The following is a 13,821-nucleotide window of genomic DNA, read 5'->3' on the forward strand; positions in this document are numbered from 1 at the left end:
CAAAAGCAACAGATATAGAGAAGATGAGATACTAAGCTGAATCTACAATTGTGAAAATTAATTTTTCTAGAATACCATTTTTACCACATCACTCTCTTGCTCAAAAACATGGTCCCTATTTCCTCTGATATCAACTTTGAAGGAATGAATGAATGAAAAGTATTTGTTAAAAATAACAAGTTACTATATTAATTGCAGTTGTTATTCTAGCTAGCATTTCTATAGCACTTTAAGGTTTGGGTGGGGAAATGTTGAGCATTTGTTATATACCAGGTGCTGGTGATACAAATAGGAATAAAAGAAAGTTTCTGCTTTCAAGGACCCCTCCTCTAATTGGGAGAGACAGCACTAATGGGAGAGTTATTCAGCTAAAGAATGGATGAAAAGGCCCAGAGGTCCTAATGGAGTAGCTACAAGCAGGGGTATGCTGGTAAATGCTTAACAACCAACTCTCTAGAGGAGAGATGAAAGGGGGGAAACAACATAACCTGAACCCACTTTTTTTCTTTTTTTCTTTTTTTAAAATTTAATATTTTATTTTTCCTCATTAAATGGAAAAGCAATTTTTAACATTTGTTTTAAAAACTTTGCCTTCCAAATTCTCTCCTTTCCTCCCTCTCCACACACCTTACTGAGAAGGCAGGCAATTCTATTTGGTTAAACATATGTAGTCAAGCAAAACATATTTCTGTATGAATCAAGTTGTGAAAGAAAACATAGACAAAAAAAATTTTCAAGAAAAATAAAGTTTAAACAGTATGCTTCAATCTGTATTCAGACACCATCAATTCTTTCTCTGGAGATGGATAGCAGTTTTCATCTTAAGTCCTTCAGAGTTGTCTTGGAGTGTTGTATTGCTGAGAATAGCTAAGTCATTCATGCTGATCATCTCACAATACTGCTGTTACTTTGTACACAGTACATTTCATTTAGCATCAGCTCATGTAAGTCTTTCCAGGCTTTTTCTGAGAGCATCTTGCTCATCATTTCTTGTAGCACAATAGTATTCCCTCACAGTCACATAGCATAATCTATTCAGCCATTCCCCAATTGATGGGCATCCTCCTAATTCCCAACTCCCTGCCAACAGAAAAGAGCTGCTAAAAATATTTCCATATATATAGGACATTTTCTCTTTTGTTTTTTACCTCTTTCTGGATACAGACCCAGTAGTGGCACTGCTAGGTCAAAAGGTATGCACAGTTTTATAGCCCTTTGGGCATAGTTCCAAATTGCTCTAAAGAATGGTTGAATCAGTTCACAACTCCACTAATAATGCACTAATGCCCCACATCCCCTCCAACATTTGTCATTCTCCTTTTCTGTCCTATTAGTCTAATAGGTATGAGGTGGTATCTCAGAATTGTTTCAATTTACATTCCTTTAATCAATAGCAATATACAGCACCTTCTCATATGGCTATAGATAGCTTTGATTATTTCATCTGAAAATTGTTCCTATCTCTTGATCATGTATAATTTTTTTATGAATTTGGCTCAGCTGTCTATATATTTAAAAAGTGAGGCCTTTATCAGAGAAATTTGCTTCAAATTTTTCTCACAGTTACGATTGCTAAATGTATTTCTCTCCATCTTATTCCCTACCCCTATTTATTCTACTCTCTCTGTCCTTTCACCCTGTCCCTCCTCAAAAGTGTTTTGCTTCTGACTACCATCTCTCCCAATCTACCCTCCCTTCTATCAATCTTCCCCCCTTCTCTTATCCCCTTCCCCTCCTACTTTCCTATAGGGTAAGATAAATTTCTACACCCAATTGAGTGTGTATGTTATTCCTTCTTTGAACCAGTTCTGATGAGTGTATGGTTCACTCACTCCCCCTCACCTTCCCCATCTTCCCTTCCACTGTAAAAGTTTTTTCTTGCCTCTTTTATGTGAGATAGATTACCCCCATTATACCCCTCCCCTTCCCTGTCTCCAAGTATATTCCTCTTTCTTATCCTTAATTTTATTTTTTTAGATATCATTCCTTCATATTCAACTTACACTTATGTCTTCTGTCTACATATACTCCTAACTGCCCTAATAATGAGAAAGTTTTTATGAGTTACAAGTATCATCTTCCCATGTAGGAATGTAAACAGTTCAACCTTATTAAATCCCATATGATTTCCCTTTCCTGTTTACCTTTTTATGCTTCTCTTCAGTCTTGCATTTGAAAGTCAAATTTTCTATTCAGCTCTGTTCTTTTCATCAAGAATGCTTGAAAGTCCTCTATTTCATTGAATATCAATTTTTTCCCCTGAAGGATTATGCTCAGTTTTGCTGGGTAGGTGGTTCTTAGTTGTAATCCTAACTCCTTTGCCCTCTGGAATATCATATTCCAAGCCCTCCAATCCTTTAAAGTAGAAGTTGCTAAATCTTGTGTTATCCTGACTATGGTTCCACAATACCTGCATTGTTTCTCTCTGGCTGCTTGCAGTATTCTCTCCTTGACCTGGGAGCTCTAGAGTTTGGCTATAATATTCCTGGAAGTTTTCATTTTGGGGTCTCTTTCAGGAGGTGATCAGTGGATTCTTCCCATTTCTACTTTACCTTCCAGTTCTAGAATATCAGGGCAGCTTCCCTTGATAATTTCTTGAAAGATGATGTCTAGGCTCTTTTTTTGATCATGGCTTTCGGGTAGTCCAATAATTCTTAAATTATCTCTCCTGGATTTATTTTCCAGGTCAGTTGTTTTTCCAATGAGATATTTCACATTGTCTTCTATTTTTTTTTTCATTCCTTTTATTTCATTGTTTCTTGATTTCTCATAAAGTCATCAGCTTCCATTTGCTCAATTCTAATTTTTTCAGGAATCATTTTCTTCAGTGAGCCTTTGTACCTCCTTTTCCATTTGGCCAGTTCTACTTTTTAAGGCATTCTTCTCATCATTTGGCTTTTTGTACATCTTTTATCATTTGGCCTAATTTGTTTTTTAAGGTGTTATTTTCTTCATTATTTTTTTGTGTCTCTTTCACCAAGCTGTTGAACTGTTTTTTATGATTTTCTTGCATCACTCTCATTTCTCTTCCCAATTTTTCTTCTACCTCTCTTACATGATTTTCAAAATATTTTTTGAGATCTTCCATGGCCTGAAACAAATTCGTATTTTTCTTGGAGGCTTTGGATGTTGGAGCTTTAACTTTGTTATCTTCTTCCTAGTGTGTGATTTGATCTTCCTTGTCACCAGAGTAACTTTCTGTGGTAAGAATTTTTTTTCTGTTGTTTACTCATTTTCCCAGTCTATTTCTTGACTTTTAACTTTTTGTTAAAGTGAGGCTTTGCTTCCATGGTAGAGGATGCACTGTCCCAATATTCTTGGGGTTCATGCAGCTGTTTTCAGAGATACTTTTAGGGACCTATACGTTTTTCACTCCTTCCACAGCTTTACAATATAACATGATTGCTATTCTCCTGGTCTGTCCTCTGGTCTGTGAATGACCACAAGCACTCTTTTCTGCCCTGGAATGGTGATGAAGGTCCCTGCTCCACTGCAGCTGCAAGCTCTGCTATGCTAGTGCTCCTTCTCACCCTGGGACTGCTACCTGGGACTGCAACCCAGATCTGAGTATGGGCAAAGCAGCAGATGCCAGAAAAGAGATCCTTTTATCTCTTGATCATCAGAATCCGTTATTCAACCCCTTTACCAGCTGTGGGCTGAGAACTCCAGAAACAGCTGCTGCTGCTGCTGCTGCTGCTGCTGATTCCATGGGTCACAAGGCCTGCTCCTGGTTCACTGAGGCCCAGTCTGTGCTGACCCAGCATACTCGGACTGTGTTCCTCTCTCACCCAGGTGCCACATACCTTTCCTCCCAACATTCTAAATTGTTTTTGGCTGGAAAATTATTTCACCCTGTCCTTTTGTGTGTTCTGCTGCTTCAGAAATTGTTTTATGACATTATTTACAAGTATGTGGAAGGGTCTGGGGGAGAGCTCAGGTGAGTAGTTGTCTTTTCTCTGCCATCTTGGCTCTGCCTCCTTCCTGGACACACTTTTAAGTTTAATCTGCATATTAACATTTTCTCCATCACTTTCTTAAGTCTAGGTGATCAACAAAACAATAAACTAAGTCCTGATTTGTAGTGTTTGCTGATTCCCAAGGTGTAAATGCTTGCATTGAATATTTAACAACAAGAGGTCTGAAGCCCATTGGAGCTAGCTTTAGCACACCCTATATAGGGAATGTAGCAACCTCAGGAGTTCTTACAATCCATCAATGTGTCTGTCTAAGAGTAAGCTGCCAAGAGGAAATTGGGCCTATGGGTCAGGGTCAGAATAAAGAGAGGATTGAGTTCTCTTTGGCAAGGGTAAGGATGATGGGAGTGGGAGTGGGGTGAGGATTTGGGGAAGGTATCCATTGTCTAGCCGGGAGGGAAAAAGGGAAAGTGACATTAGCAGGAAAATTGGAGCTAGACTCCAGAGTAAGAAGAGAGGGAAGCTAGGTCATTCTAGGTCCCAGTTCTAGCTGGGGACTGTCAGGTTAACCTGGATAGGGTCTGGGGTATCCTGCTAGTGGAAGTAGGGGGAAATATGTTGTGCAGGCCTGATCTACACAATCCCTGTTGAATTTAAACATTCCTCACTACTCCTCCAAACACAATTTCCACTTCAAGAGTCAGTTTCTCAGTGCTCAAGAGCGTCAGGCTCATTTTTTACCCATGTTCATTCCTTTATGTTGTTCCCCTTGCTTGGAATAGTCACCCTTTCTCCCCTTTACTTATCTAAATTCTGCTCATCTTTCAAAGTATACTCACATGTCATCTCCTTTTTGAAGTTTTCCCTGACTATTCTAGCCTTCCTTGATCTTCATGATGTAATGACAAGAGTCCTGGACTTGGAGTCAGAAAACCTGAGTTTGAATCCTAATGTTGCCCATTACCGGGCAGCTGGGTGGCACAGTGAATAGAGCACTGGGCCTGGAGTCAGGTAGATTCATCTTCCTGAGTTCAAATCTCAGGCAAGTCACTTAACCCTGTTTGTTACAGTTCCTCATCTGTAAAAAGAGCTGGAGAAGGAAATGACAATATGCTCTATCATCTTTGCCAAGAAAAACCCAAATGAGGTCACAGTCATACATGACTAAACAATGTCAACAATTGCCAATTACTTGTGACCTTGAGCAAGTCACTTTTTCATGAGACTCATTTGTAAAATGAGGGGATTATCTAACCCCAACTGCCTCACAAAAAAAAAATGAATGGCTTATACTTGATGATCTGTATAACTCAAAATTCTAAATCCCTGGAGTATCCATAGCCTATATCATACCATTTGGCACTTAATTATAAATAATTATCAATTATTCCATATTATTTACTATTTTTTCATGGATGTTAGCATTCTCTCCTCAGTTAAACTGTAAATTCCTTAAAAGCAAGAATCATATACTTCTTTTTTATCTCCCATAGCACCTAGGTTACTACTGAAAATATTGGAGGTATTTAAGAAGTATTTGTTGATTGGTATTGTATATTTTACCATGTGATTCAAGGTGGTAAAATTATCTTATTTCCAAATTATCGTGTTATTAAATCAAATTAAGTTTCTAATGGTCATAAAGATCATGGTCTCATGATCCCAAACATTGTTCATATTCACGTCTGTGTATATACATACATATACATACACATATTCACATATATATTTATAGATGTGTGTACACATATGCTTCATAACTACTTTAAAAGGTAACAGTCCTGGAATGACTAAATCAATGACTAAATAAATAATGATTAAATAAATGGTTCAATATTTTATTGTGTTAGCTAAGAATATGAGTTTGGTTAGTCAAGTGAAGGGGCTTAGGAAATGACAAATCCTGGAATGTCTCTGTAATCCATCATCTCATAAGACACCAGCTGGTAGCTACTAAGTTTCCCAAAATCTCACTTCTGTGATTATTAGGAAGCGTGTCTTATTTTCAAAGTCTCTGACATTTCGAGGTTTCAGAAGAGGGTCTTCTATTCCCCAGAAATCCCAGGACATGACAAGCAGCAGAGGGTTTCTATTGCACCTGGATTAACCTGTCCTAATTGGTGAGTCCTGCATGGAACTCCAACACAAAGTCTTCACTTTATGAAGCTGTAGAATTCATCACCTCAGTCCTAGTATCATAGAGTGGATTGTTCTTCTCTGTGTAGCTGGCATACGGCTCCACTTCATCCTAATTTCATATAAAAACCAAAGTTAAAACCCCAAATACAGAGACAAAAAAGTATTGCAAAAACGTGGTGTTATTTTATTAAGATCAAACTTCTTACAGATACTCACTACCTTCAAGTCCATACACAATGCAAGTCACCAATCTCATAGGTAAGTAAACAGTAGGTGTAAATCAAAGAGATGGTTCACACATTGAATAAATATTTCTTGAGTACTTACAATCTGCATGGCACATGAGTGCTATAGAACTCTAATAAAAGACATTATCTGTGTAGGTTAGCATGGTTAGAGAAGGCCTCAGATTAGAATTTGGTCTTAAATGATGGGTAATATCTGAATAGTTAGGGAAGAAGGAGAAAGACATACACAGTGCTTCATAAGTATCCATTTTATTCGACCTTCATCAAAGGCTTATGAGAAACACATTCCAATGAAAACAGCCTGGCTATAGTAAAGGTGTATTTGGAGATAGTGGCAGATAAAACTGGAACCTTGAAAGCCAGGTGAGGAGTTTGGATTTTATCCTGCAGCAATGGGAAAATTAATTGAGATTAATGACATGTGGTGACATGATGAAATGAGTGATTAGGCAGATTAAAGTGGGAAAACGTATAGAACAAATCAGAACAAGAAGTGATTAAAGATAAGATAAATTAACCAATAAATCAATATGAAATTACTGAGCATCTATCCATCATAGACAGAGAATTATGGTCACTTGACACTATGTTTGAAGAAGATTGTTATAATATTATAAGTTGAAGCAATGATGGCTTGTATTTGAATGGATAAAGTATGAATGAAGAGGAAGCAGTGGATAAGAGACATTTAAAAAGAAAAAAAATCATCAAAGTTGGTGACTATAACCAAGGCACAAGTCTCAGGTTTTAGGCCTTGGTGATAATAAGAAAGGTGGTACAATTAACTGAAATGGAAGCTGGAAATAGGAATGGGTTTGAGGAAGATTAGAAAAGAGAGGATGAGTGCACTTTCCCCAGTGGCTTTGAAAATTTGGAAAAATCTCAAGTCTTATATGCTTGAATACGGAACAAGGTGGATTTCAGTTCAGCTTCAATTGGGAAGGTCTTCCTAAAGGTTGACCGCAAACAAATGGGACCAGCCCAAAGTGATAAAACAAAATGTGCTATTTTCATATAAAAGATCAACCTTAACATAAGACAGTCAGACTGAATTATTTTTAAAAAAAAAGATTCACAGAAATTTCCCCCTTTATCTCACCTCTCTAAGCCCTGGAGTAGCTTCTGGCTTTGGGGATTTACAAGTCCTATAAAAATAAATAAATGCATATATAAATAAATAAATAAATAGGTAAATGAATAAACAAACAAATAAATGAATGAATAAATAAAAAAGAAAGTAAGCAGGAATGACTACAGCAAATCTCTACTTAGATCTCAGAATGAAGAGAAGCACTAAATTCCTGATTATTCTATTTTCCTTTGCTTGTCCTGATAGGAATGAGCAGTTTAGAAGTTTTCTAAGACAAAAAACAAACAAACAAACATATGAGTAAGAAATTAATACCTACTTCTCAGCTACCAGCACTCCCTGAGTGCTACTCCTGGGAATATGTACTGAGCTCAGCTCAGGGAGAGCTCAGTACATGCAGGAAAGTCAGAACACTCACACTTAGGACATGGGAGAGTACGGTGGGAGATGGACTTTATTTCATGGGCTTAATTTCAAAATAGGAAGGGAAGGTTAAAAAACAGCTATTTGAACTAGATGGAGATTATACATGAAGGCAACTCTTCTTGGTAGATGGGAGGCTATAATTAATTTCCCAGCATAGATTATTGGCAGACACCTTTTCTTCTAGGCCCCAAAATCTTACATGGCTGAATTCACCATGCTTTTACCTCATTTCCCATAACATTCTTTATCCCTGGAAGATCCTCTGATTTCTCTATCAACTAACGAAATTCCTTCCTTCATTTGACATTCACCTCCCAAATTTACCTTTTCCATGAAACCTTCCCTAACTAAATGGAACAAGGTAGGTTACCCTCCCTAAAGTAATTCACACTACCCAAACCCTACCTCCCTGCCTTTTCTCTAGTAAAATTTAAAAGATACATTTAAAAATATTAATCAATACCTGCAGCCACTGGATTTCTTATAAAAAACCAATCCCACGATGGCCAGAATGCCCAAGGAAACAACAGAAAGGATCACATATGTGTATTTTAAAGCAATCCAAGAACCTTTAAATAAAGACATAGATAATATTTTAACAATGGCAAGAAATTTTCTGTTACATCTTTCTAGCCTAAATGTTCTAGGGAATCTCATTATAAAATTGACTTATCAGTAATGGCCCTGGTGTTTCTAGCCTCATTGAATTCTTCAATACAGACTAGCCTTACAACTCTGTTTCTTATTCACAATACTTCATCTCTCGTCTTCATGCCTTTGCACTGGCTATTTCCTGTGCCTGAAATGCATCATCTTCTCATCTCTACATCATAAAATCCCCTTCTTCCTTCAGCATGTAGTTTAAGCCCCATCTTCTACATGAAACCTTTCCTGATCCCCTCAGTTGTTAACACATTTCTTCAATCAATCAGTCAATAAACATTTAGTTAGCACCTGCTATGTGCCTGGCATGTGCTAAGCAATTCTCCAACTACCTTTGAATTAACTATGTCACACTTATTTGTATTTATTCTCTTTATTTTAGAACTCTTGTCTTCCCTATTAGAATGCAAACTCCCAATGAGTAAAGATTGCTTCATTCTTTGTCTTTGTAGCCCCAGAACTAGAACAGTACCTGGAACAGAATAGGTGTTTAATATATGCATGATAATTGATTGATTAATTCTAGGTTTGCCATTTTCTTATGAAAGCATTTAGAACCCTTACTGATGCAGAGCCACTCAGCACTTTCTAGACGATTGAATGAATGGAGAATTACTGATGCTGAGAACGAAACAACTAGAGAGCTTTCAGGAACACTAATAACTATGTTAATTAATAATTAATTATTAGTTAACTAATAACACTAATAACTTACCCAAAATTAACCAAGTACCACTTACTAAGATTCAAAAATAAAAGGGGTATGTAAAGTAATTGGAAAAAAAGAATCCTGAGAACTGTAATCATCACCCAGCGTGAGAACTCTCAGTGTGGAACTTCCCTGCACAACTCACTACATAAGACCCACAGTTCCCTGAAGCACAAAGAAGGTAAACAACTTGCCTAGGGTCACAAAGCTAGTGTCAAAAGCAGGACTGGAACCCAGGACTTTCACTCTTCTGTGGTGACATCCTGCCTCATATTAGAAATAATATAAAACTCAAAAAAAGGTGAGGGGGAAGGACCTACCTAACAATTAGAGCTGAACAAAATAAAATGAACTGCTTCATTCTGTGTATAATTCTGTATCCCTGGATATGTTCAAAGAGAGTCTGGGTGACCTTCTCTCAGGGATATTGCAGAAGGGAGCATTGCACAGGAGGCTGAACTTCATCATAGTTGGAAAGACCATAAGTACTCTACAAATGCAGGTGAGTACCATCATCCCACAGTTGTTTACAAAATGCTTTCCGACAATTCTGTAAAGTAGTAGTATAAATACCAACATCATACCCATTTTATGGATGGTGGAAGCAATAGGAGCTATAGGAGAAAATAATCATATTAAGATCACATTAAGAGTTCATAATAGCCCAAGTTAGGGATTCTTAACTTAAGGAGCTTCAATTTTTTAAAAATCACATTTTGATAACTATCTCAAAATAATTACTTTCTTTCATAATCTAATTTCATGCTTTAAAAAAAAAACAGTAGGCAGTGGGGCAGCTAGGTGGTACAGCGGATAGAGCTCTGGCCCTGGAGTCAGGAGAGTGTTCAAATCTAGCCTCAGACACTGACATTTACTAACTCTGTGACCCTGGGCAAGTCATTTAACCCCAATTGCCTCACCAAAAAGCAAGAAAAAAAAAACAGTTTTCTGAGAAGCGGTCCATAGACTTCAAAGGAGTCCATAACAGGAAAAAGACCTAAGAGATAGACTGTGAAGAAGTATCCTATAGTTGTGAATAATCCCCTGATCTATAAGAGAGTGTCAGGATACTTTCCTGGTGCTACTAGTTGGAGGAGTAGAAAATTTTCTCTCTGGGTGTTTCTGATGCAGTTTGAATATGTGGAGGGCAGAAAGTTAATATCTGGTCTGAATAACTGTGTGTAAAGAAAGAGAATTGATATTTCATACAAAAGCTGAAGAAATGTAAATCAGTGTGTGGGATTCATGATGTGTTTTTAGGTGTGTATCCTTGGAAAATTGATGTGTGCATTGGGGAGCTTCAGGTCCAGATCTCCAGAGCTCTTGGAATGTCCCCTTGAGTAGATTTCCATTAGGGAACATGAGATTATCGGAATTAAAGCAGTGCAAGGAAGAAGGTGCTCCTAGCTTGTACCTAGCTGGCAAACTTGAGGCTTGTGTATTCCTGCACTCATCTATATAGAGCAATTCTGGTGTTTGGGCACTGTGACAAGAAAGCCTGGCAGACATGAACAGCCCTGCTCAATCCTCTGGTGACCTCTGCATGGGAAAAGAGAATGCTTAAGGCAGGTAGCAGCTCATAAGCTGAGTGCTTTGTATGTTTGTGTCACAAGGAAGGACATGCTGGTAATATATATCTTAGAATTTTGAAGCAGGTTTCAAAGGGTTCAAAGCCTTCTGACTTCCACGGCTTCCTTCACAACTTTCTGGTCACTTAAGGGTATAAAAAGTCCCACTCATGCAGAACTGGTTCATCCTACATGGTGAATAAACACCATGAAAATCACCATACCTTGCCCTGCCCATATTCAAATGCCTTTCTGAAATCCAGCTATGTTTCCATTTGGGGGCCACATCAATACAATCTACGTACCTCTCTATCCTTGTGGCATATTCTTTCCATATTAGGGCAAAGTAAATCAGCTTTTGTTAACTGTCCAATGACTTACAACTGTCTCATTTCATCACCAAATCCAACCTTAACCAACAGGGTCTTGGTGTCAGGCCACCCCCAACACCCCTACCTGGTCTTCAGGCAAAGGCTGGATGACTACTTGTAAGTTATGTTAGAGAAAGAGATTCTTCTCTGGGTTCAGGATATATTTCATGGTGTAAGTTTTTGTTTTGTTTTGTTTTTTTCTCTGAGATTCTGTGATTCTGTTGATTAACATACAATTGTCAACCTGGAGAGTCTAGATGTAGGAGACTGCCCCTATCAGCCTGAAGGAGGCCATCTAGTGGCTTGCTTCAGAGTTGTGGCCTTGATTTTGATCTAGTTAACATATTTAGCAGTGCCTGGGAGAAGGAGCTCAGTTAGGAAGGAAGATGATGAGTTTTGAAGCTTTGTCACTATGTTGACTAATAATGAACTTTCAGTCTAGTAAAATCCCATGGATGTTTTCACAAGAACTGCTGTCTGTACACATCTCCCCTGTATTCATATAATTTGGTTTTGTTTTTCTGTGTGTGTATATGTATGTTTAGCCCACGGGTTATAATTTACACTTATTCCTATTAAATTACACCTTATTAAATATGGTCCATTATTCCAACCTTTTTGGATCCCAGTTCAAACATCCAACAAATTTGTTATGCCTACCACTTTTGTGATATTTGCATAATTGATAAATGTGCCTCCATCTGAGGCACTAATTGATATTGAATGGAATAAGAACAAGGATAGAACCATACAACACTCCACAGCAGACCTCCTGCCTTGTCCTCATTCTGTTAATTACCACACTTTGAACCAATTCATTGGCTGTATCTAACTTTGCTACCATCCAGCCTATGCCTCCTCATCTTGTACAAAAAGATGTGCCAAGAGATATTCAAATGCTTTTCTGAAATCCACTTACATCTGCAGTAATCCTCTGACCTATCAACATAATAATCTCATTGTTCAGTTGTGTTTGACTCTTCATTACCCTATTTGGGGTTTTCTTGGCAAAAATACTAGAGTGGTTTGCCATTTCTTTCTCCAGCTCATTTTACAGATGAGGAAACTGAGTCCAACAAGGTTAAGTAATTTGCCCAAGGTCACCCAGCTAGTAAGTGTCAGAGGCCAGATTAGAACTCGGGTCTTCCTGACTCTAGTCCCAGCACTCTATCCACTGTGCCACCTAGCTCACTTCCCCAAAAAAGGAAAAGAGGTATCAATCTCTTTGCCTAGTACAATGACTATGCAGCACAGAGTAGAGCCTGAGTTCCAACCATGGCTGCATTTGGAAGAAGGTGGCAATTGTGGGTGATGGTGCCTGTGGGAAAACTTGCCTCCTCATTGTCTTCTGCAAGGACCAATTCCCTGAGGCCTATGTCCCTCCCATCTTTGAAAACTATATTGCTGACATTGAAGTGGAAAGTAAGCAGGTGGAGCTGGCACTATGGGACACAGCTGGGCTGGAAGACTGCACTCTGACCACTCTCTTAGCCTAACACTGATGTCATCTTCATGTGCTTCTCCACTGATGGCCCAAACAGCCTTGAGAACCTCCCTAAGAAGTGGACAGCAGGAGTGAAGCCCTTCTCTCCCGATGTGCCCATCATCCTCATAATGAATAAAAAAGACCTAAGGCAGGATGAGCATACCCAGAGAGAGTTGGCCAAGATGAAGGTGGAACCTGGGGGGTTACTGAAGGACCCAGACATGGACAATAAGATCACTGCCTTTGGCTGCCTTGAGTGTTCTGCCAAGACCAAGGAGAGAATCTGAGAAATGTTTGAGATGGCCATGCAGGCTGGCCTGTAGGTCTGAAAGAACAACAGCAGCAAAGTTGCCCTCTCCTCTGAGCTGCCCCCCGACCCCCCTGCCCCACCCAATGCCTCCACATCATAGCACTCCATGTTGATAGTTCTTGGTCCCTTCTTGTCTAAGGCTGCATGTGTTCTAACCATGCCTTCCTGATCTTGAAAGTCGGGAAAATCCTTTAGGGGAAAGGAACCATTCCCTTATCCTCATGAGCATCAGAGCTTAGCCCTTGCTCTCATTTGAAATAGGACTGTGCTTTCCATGTTCAGAAAACAGGTGTAGGAGGATGTTTATTTTGCGCTAAGGGACACCCTGGATTCTGGTCCTGGATCACCGCCTTGTCATGATGGAAGAGCTTTTATAATGCAACTATGACCATGCAAGGTGAACCAAGACGGATAGGTCATAGCAGAGAGTTCTGACAAAAGGTGATCCACTGGAAAAAGAAATGGCAAACCACTCCAGTATTTTTGCCAAGAAAACTCCACAGACAGTATGGCGTTCTATGGTCGTGGGGTCACAAAGAGTCTAATAAGACTGAACAACTGAATGACAACAACAAAGCATCACCCACCAGCATTTTTTTTTAACAAAACTAGTTCTGGAGCCTAGTTCTTTTTCAGTATTTCCCAGTGAGTAAGACTTCCCCTACCTATTCCCCTCCCCCCACCCCCACAACCTTTAGGTAATGACTGAGAATTATTTCTCTTTATTCTTCCAGGTGGAAGTCACTCAATAAAAAGTCTATTGGGGCTTGCAAAAAAAAAAAGATTTAACAAAGGAAATGAGGTTTGTCTAACAGAACTTCTTAATGAGCCCATGCTGAGTTATAGTAACACCTACTTCCCTTTCTAATTCCTCATAAACCATCCCTTAATGATGCA

The 13,821-nt window shown here is 38.8% G+C and overlaps 1 protein-coding gene and 1 pseudogene across 1 annotated transcript in view; one reads left to right on the forward strand and one right to left on the reverse strand.

Annotated features, from left to right (window-relative positions):
• Positions 1-6,534: 6,534 nt before the first annotated feature.
• Positions 6,535-13,821, reverse strand: part of LOC110222273 (cell surface glycoprotein CD200 receptor 2-like) — a 37,708-nt gene continuing 30,421 nt past the window's right edge. The window contains exons 5-7 of the mRNA XM_021007182.2: positions 8,281-8,386; positions 7,401-7,446; positions 6,535-6,685 (exon numbers count right to left, since the gene is read on the reverse strand). Of these exons, the coding sequence (XP_020862841.1) occupies positions 6,551-6,685; positions 7,401-7,446; positions 8,281-8,386 (287 nt within the window). The 3' untranslated portion in view covers positions 6,535-6,550. The remainder of the gene's footprint in view (positions 6,686-7,400; positions 7,447-8,280; positions 8,387-13,821) is intronic.
• Positions 9,686-13,024, forward strand: LOC110222220 (rho-related GTP-binding protein RhoC pseudogene; annotated as a pseudogene).

Source organism: Phascolarctos cinereus, unplaced genomic scaffold, assembly GCF_003287225.1.
Source record: "Phascolarctos cinereus isolate Bilbo 61053 unplaced genomic scaffold, phaCin_HiC Scaffold_726;HRSCAF=1367, whole genome shotgun sequence".
NCBI lineage: Eukaryota > Metazoa > Chordata > Mammalia > Diprotodontia > Phascolarctidae > Phascolarctos > Phascolarctos cinereus.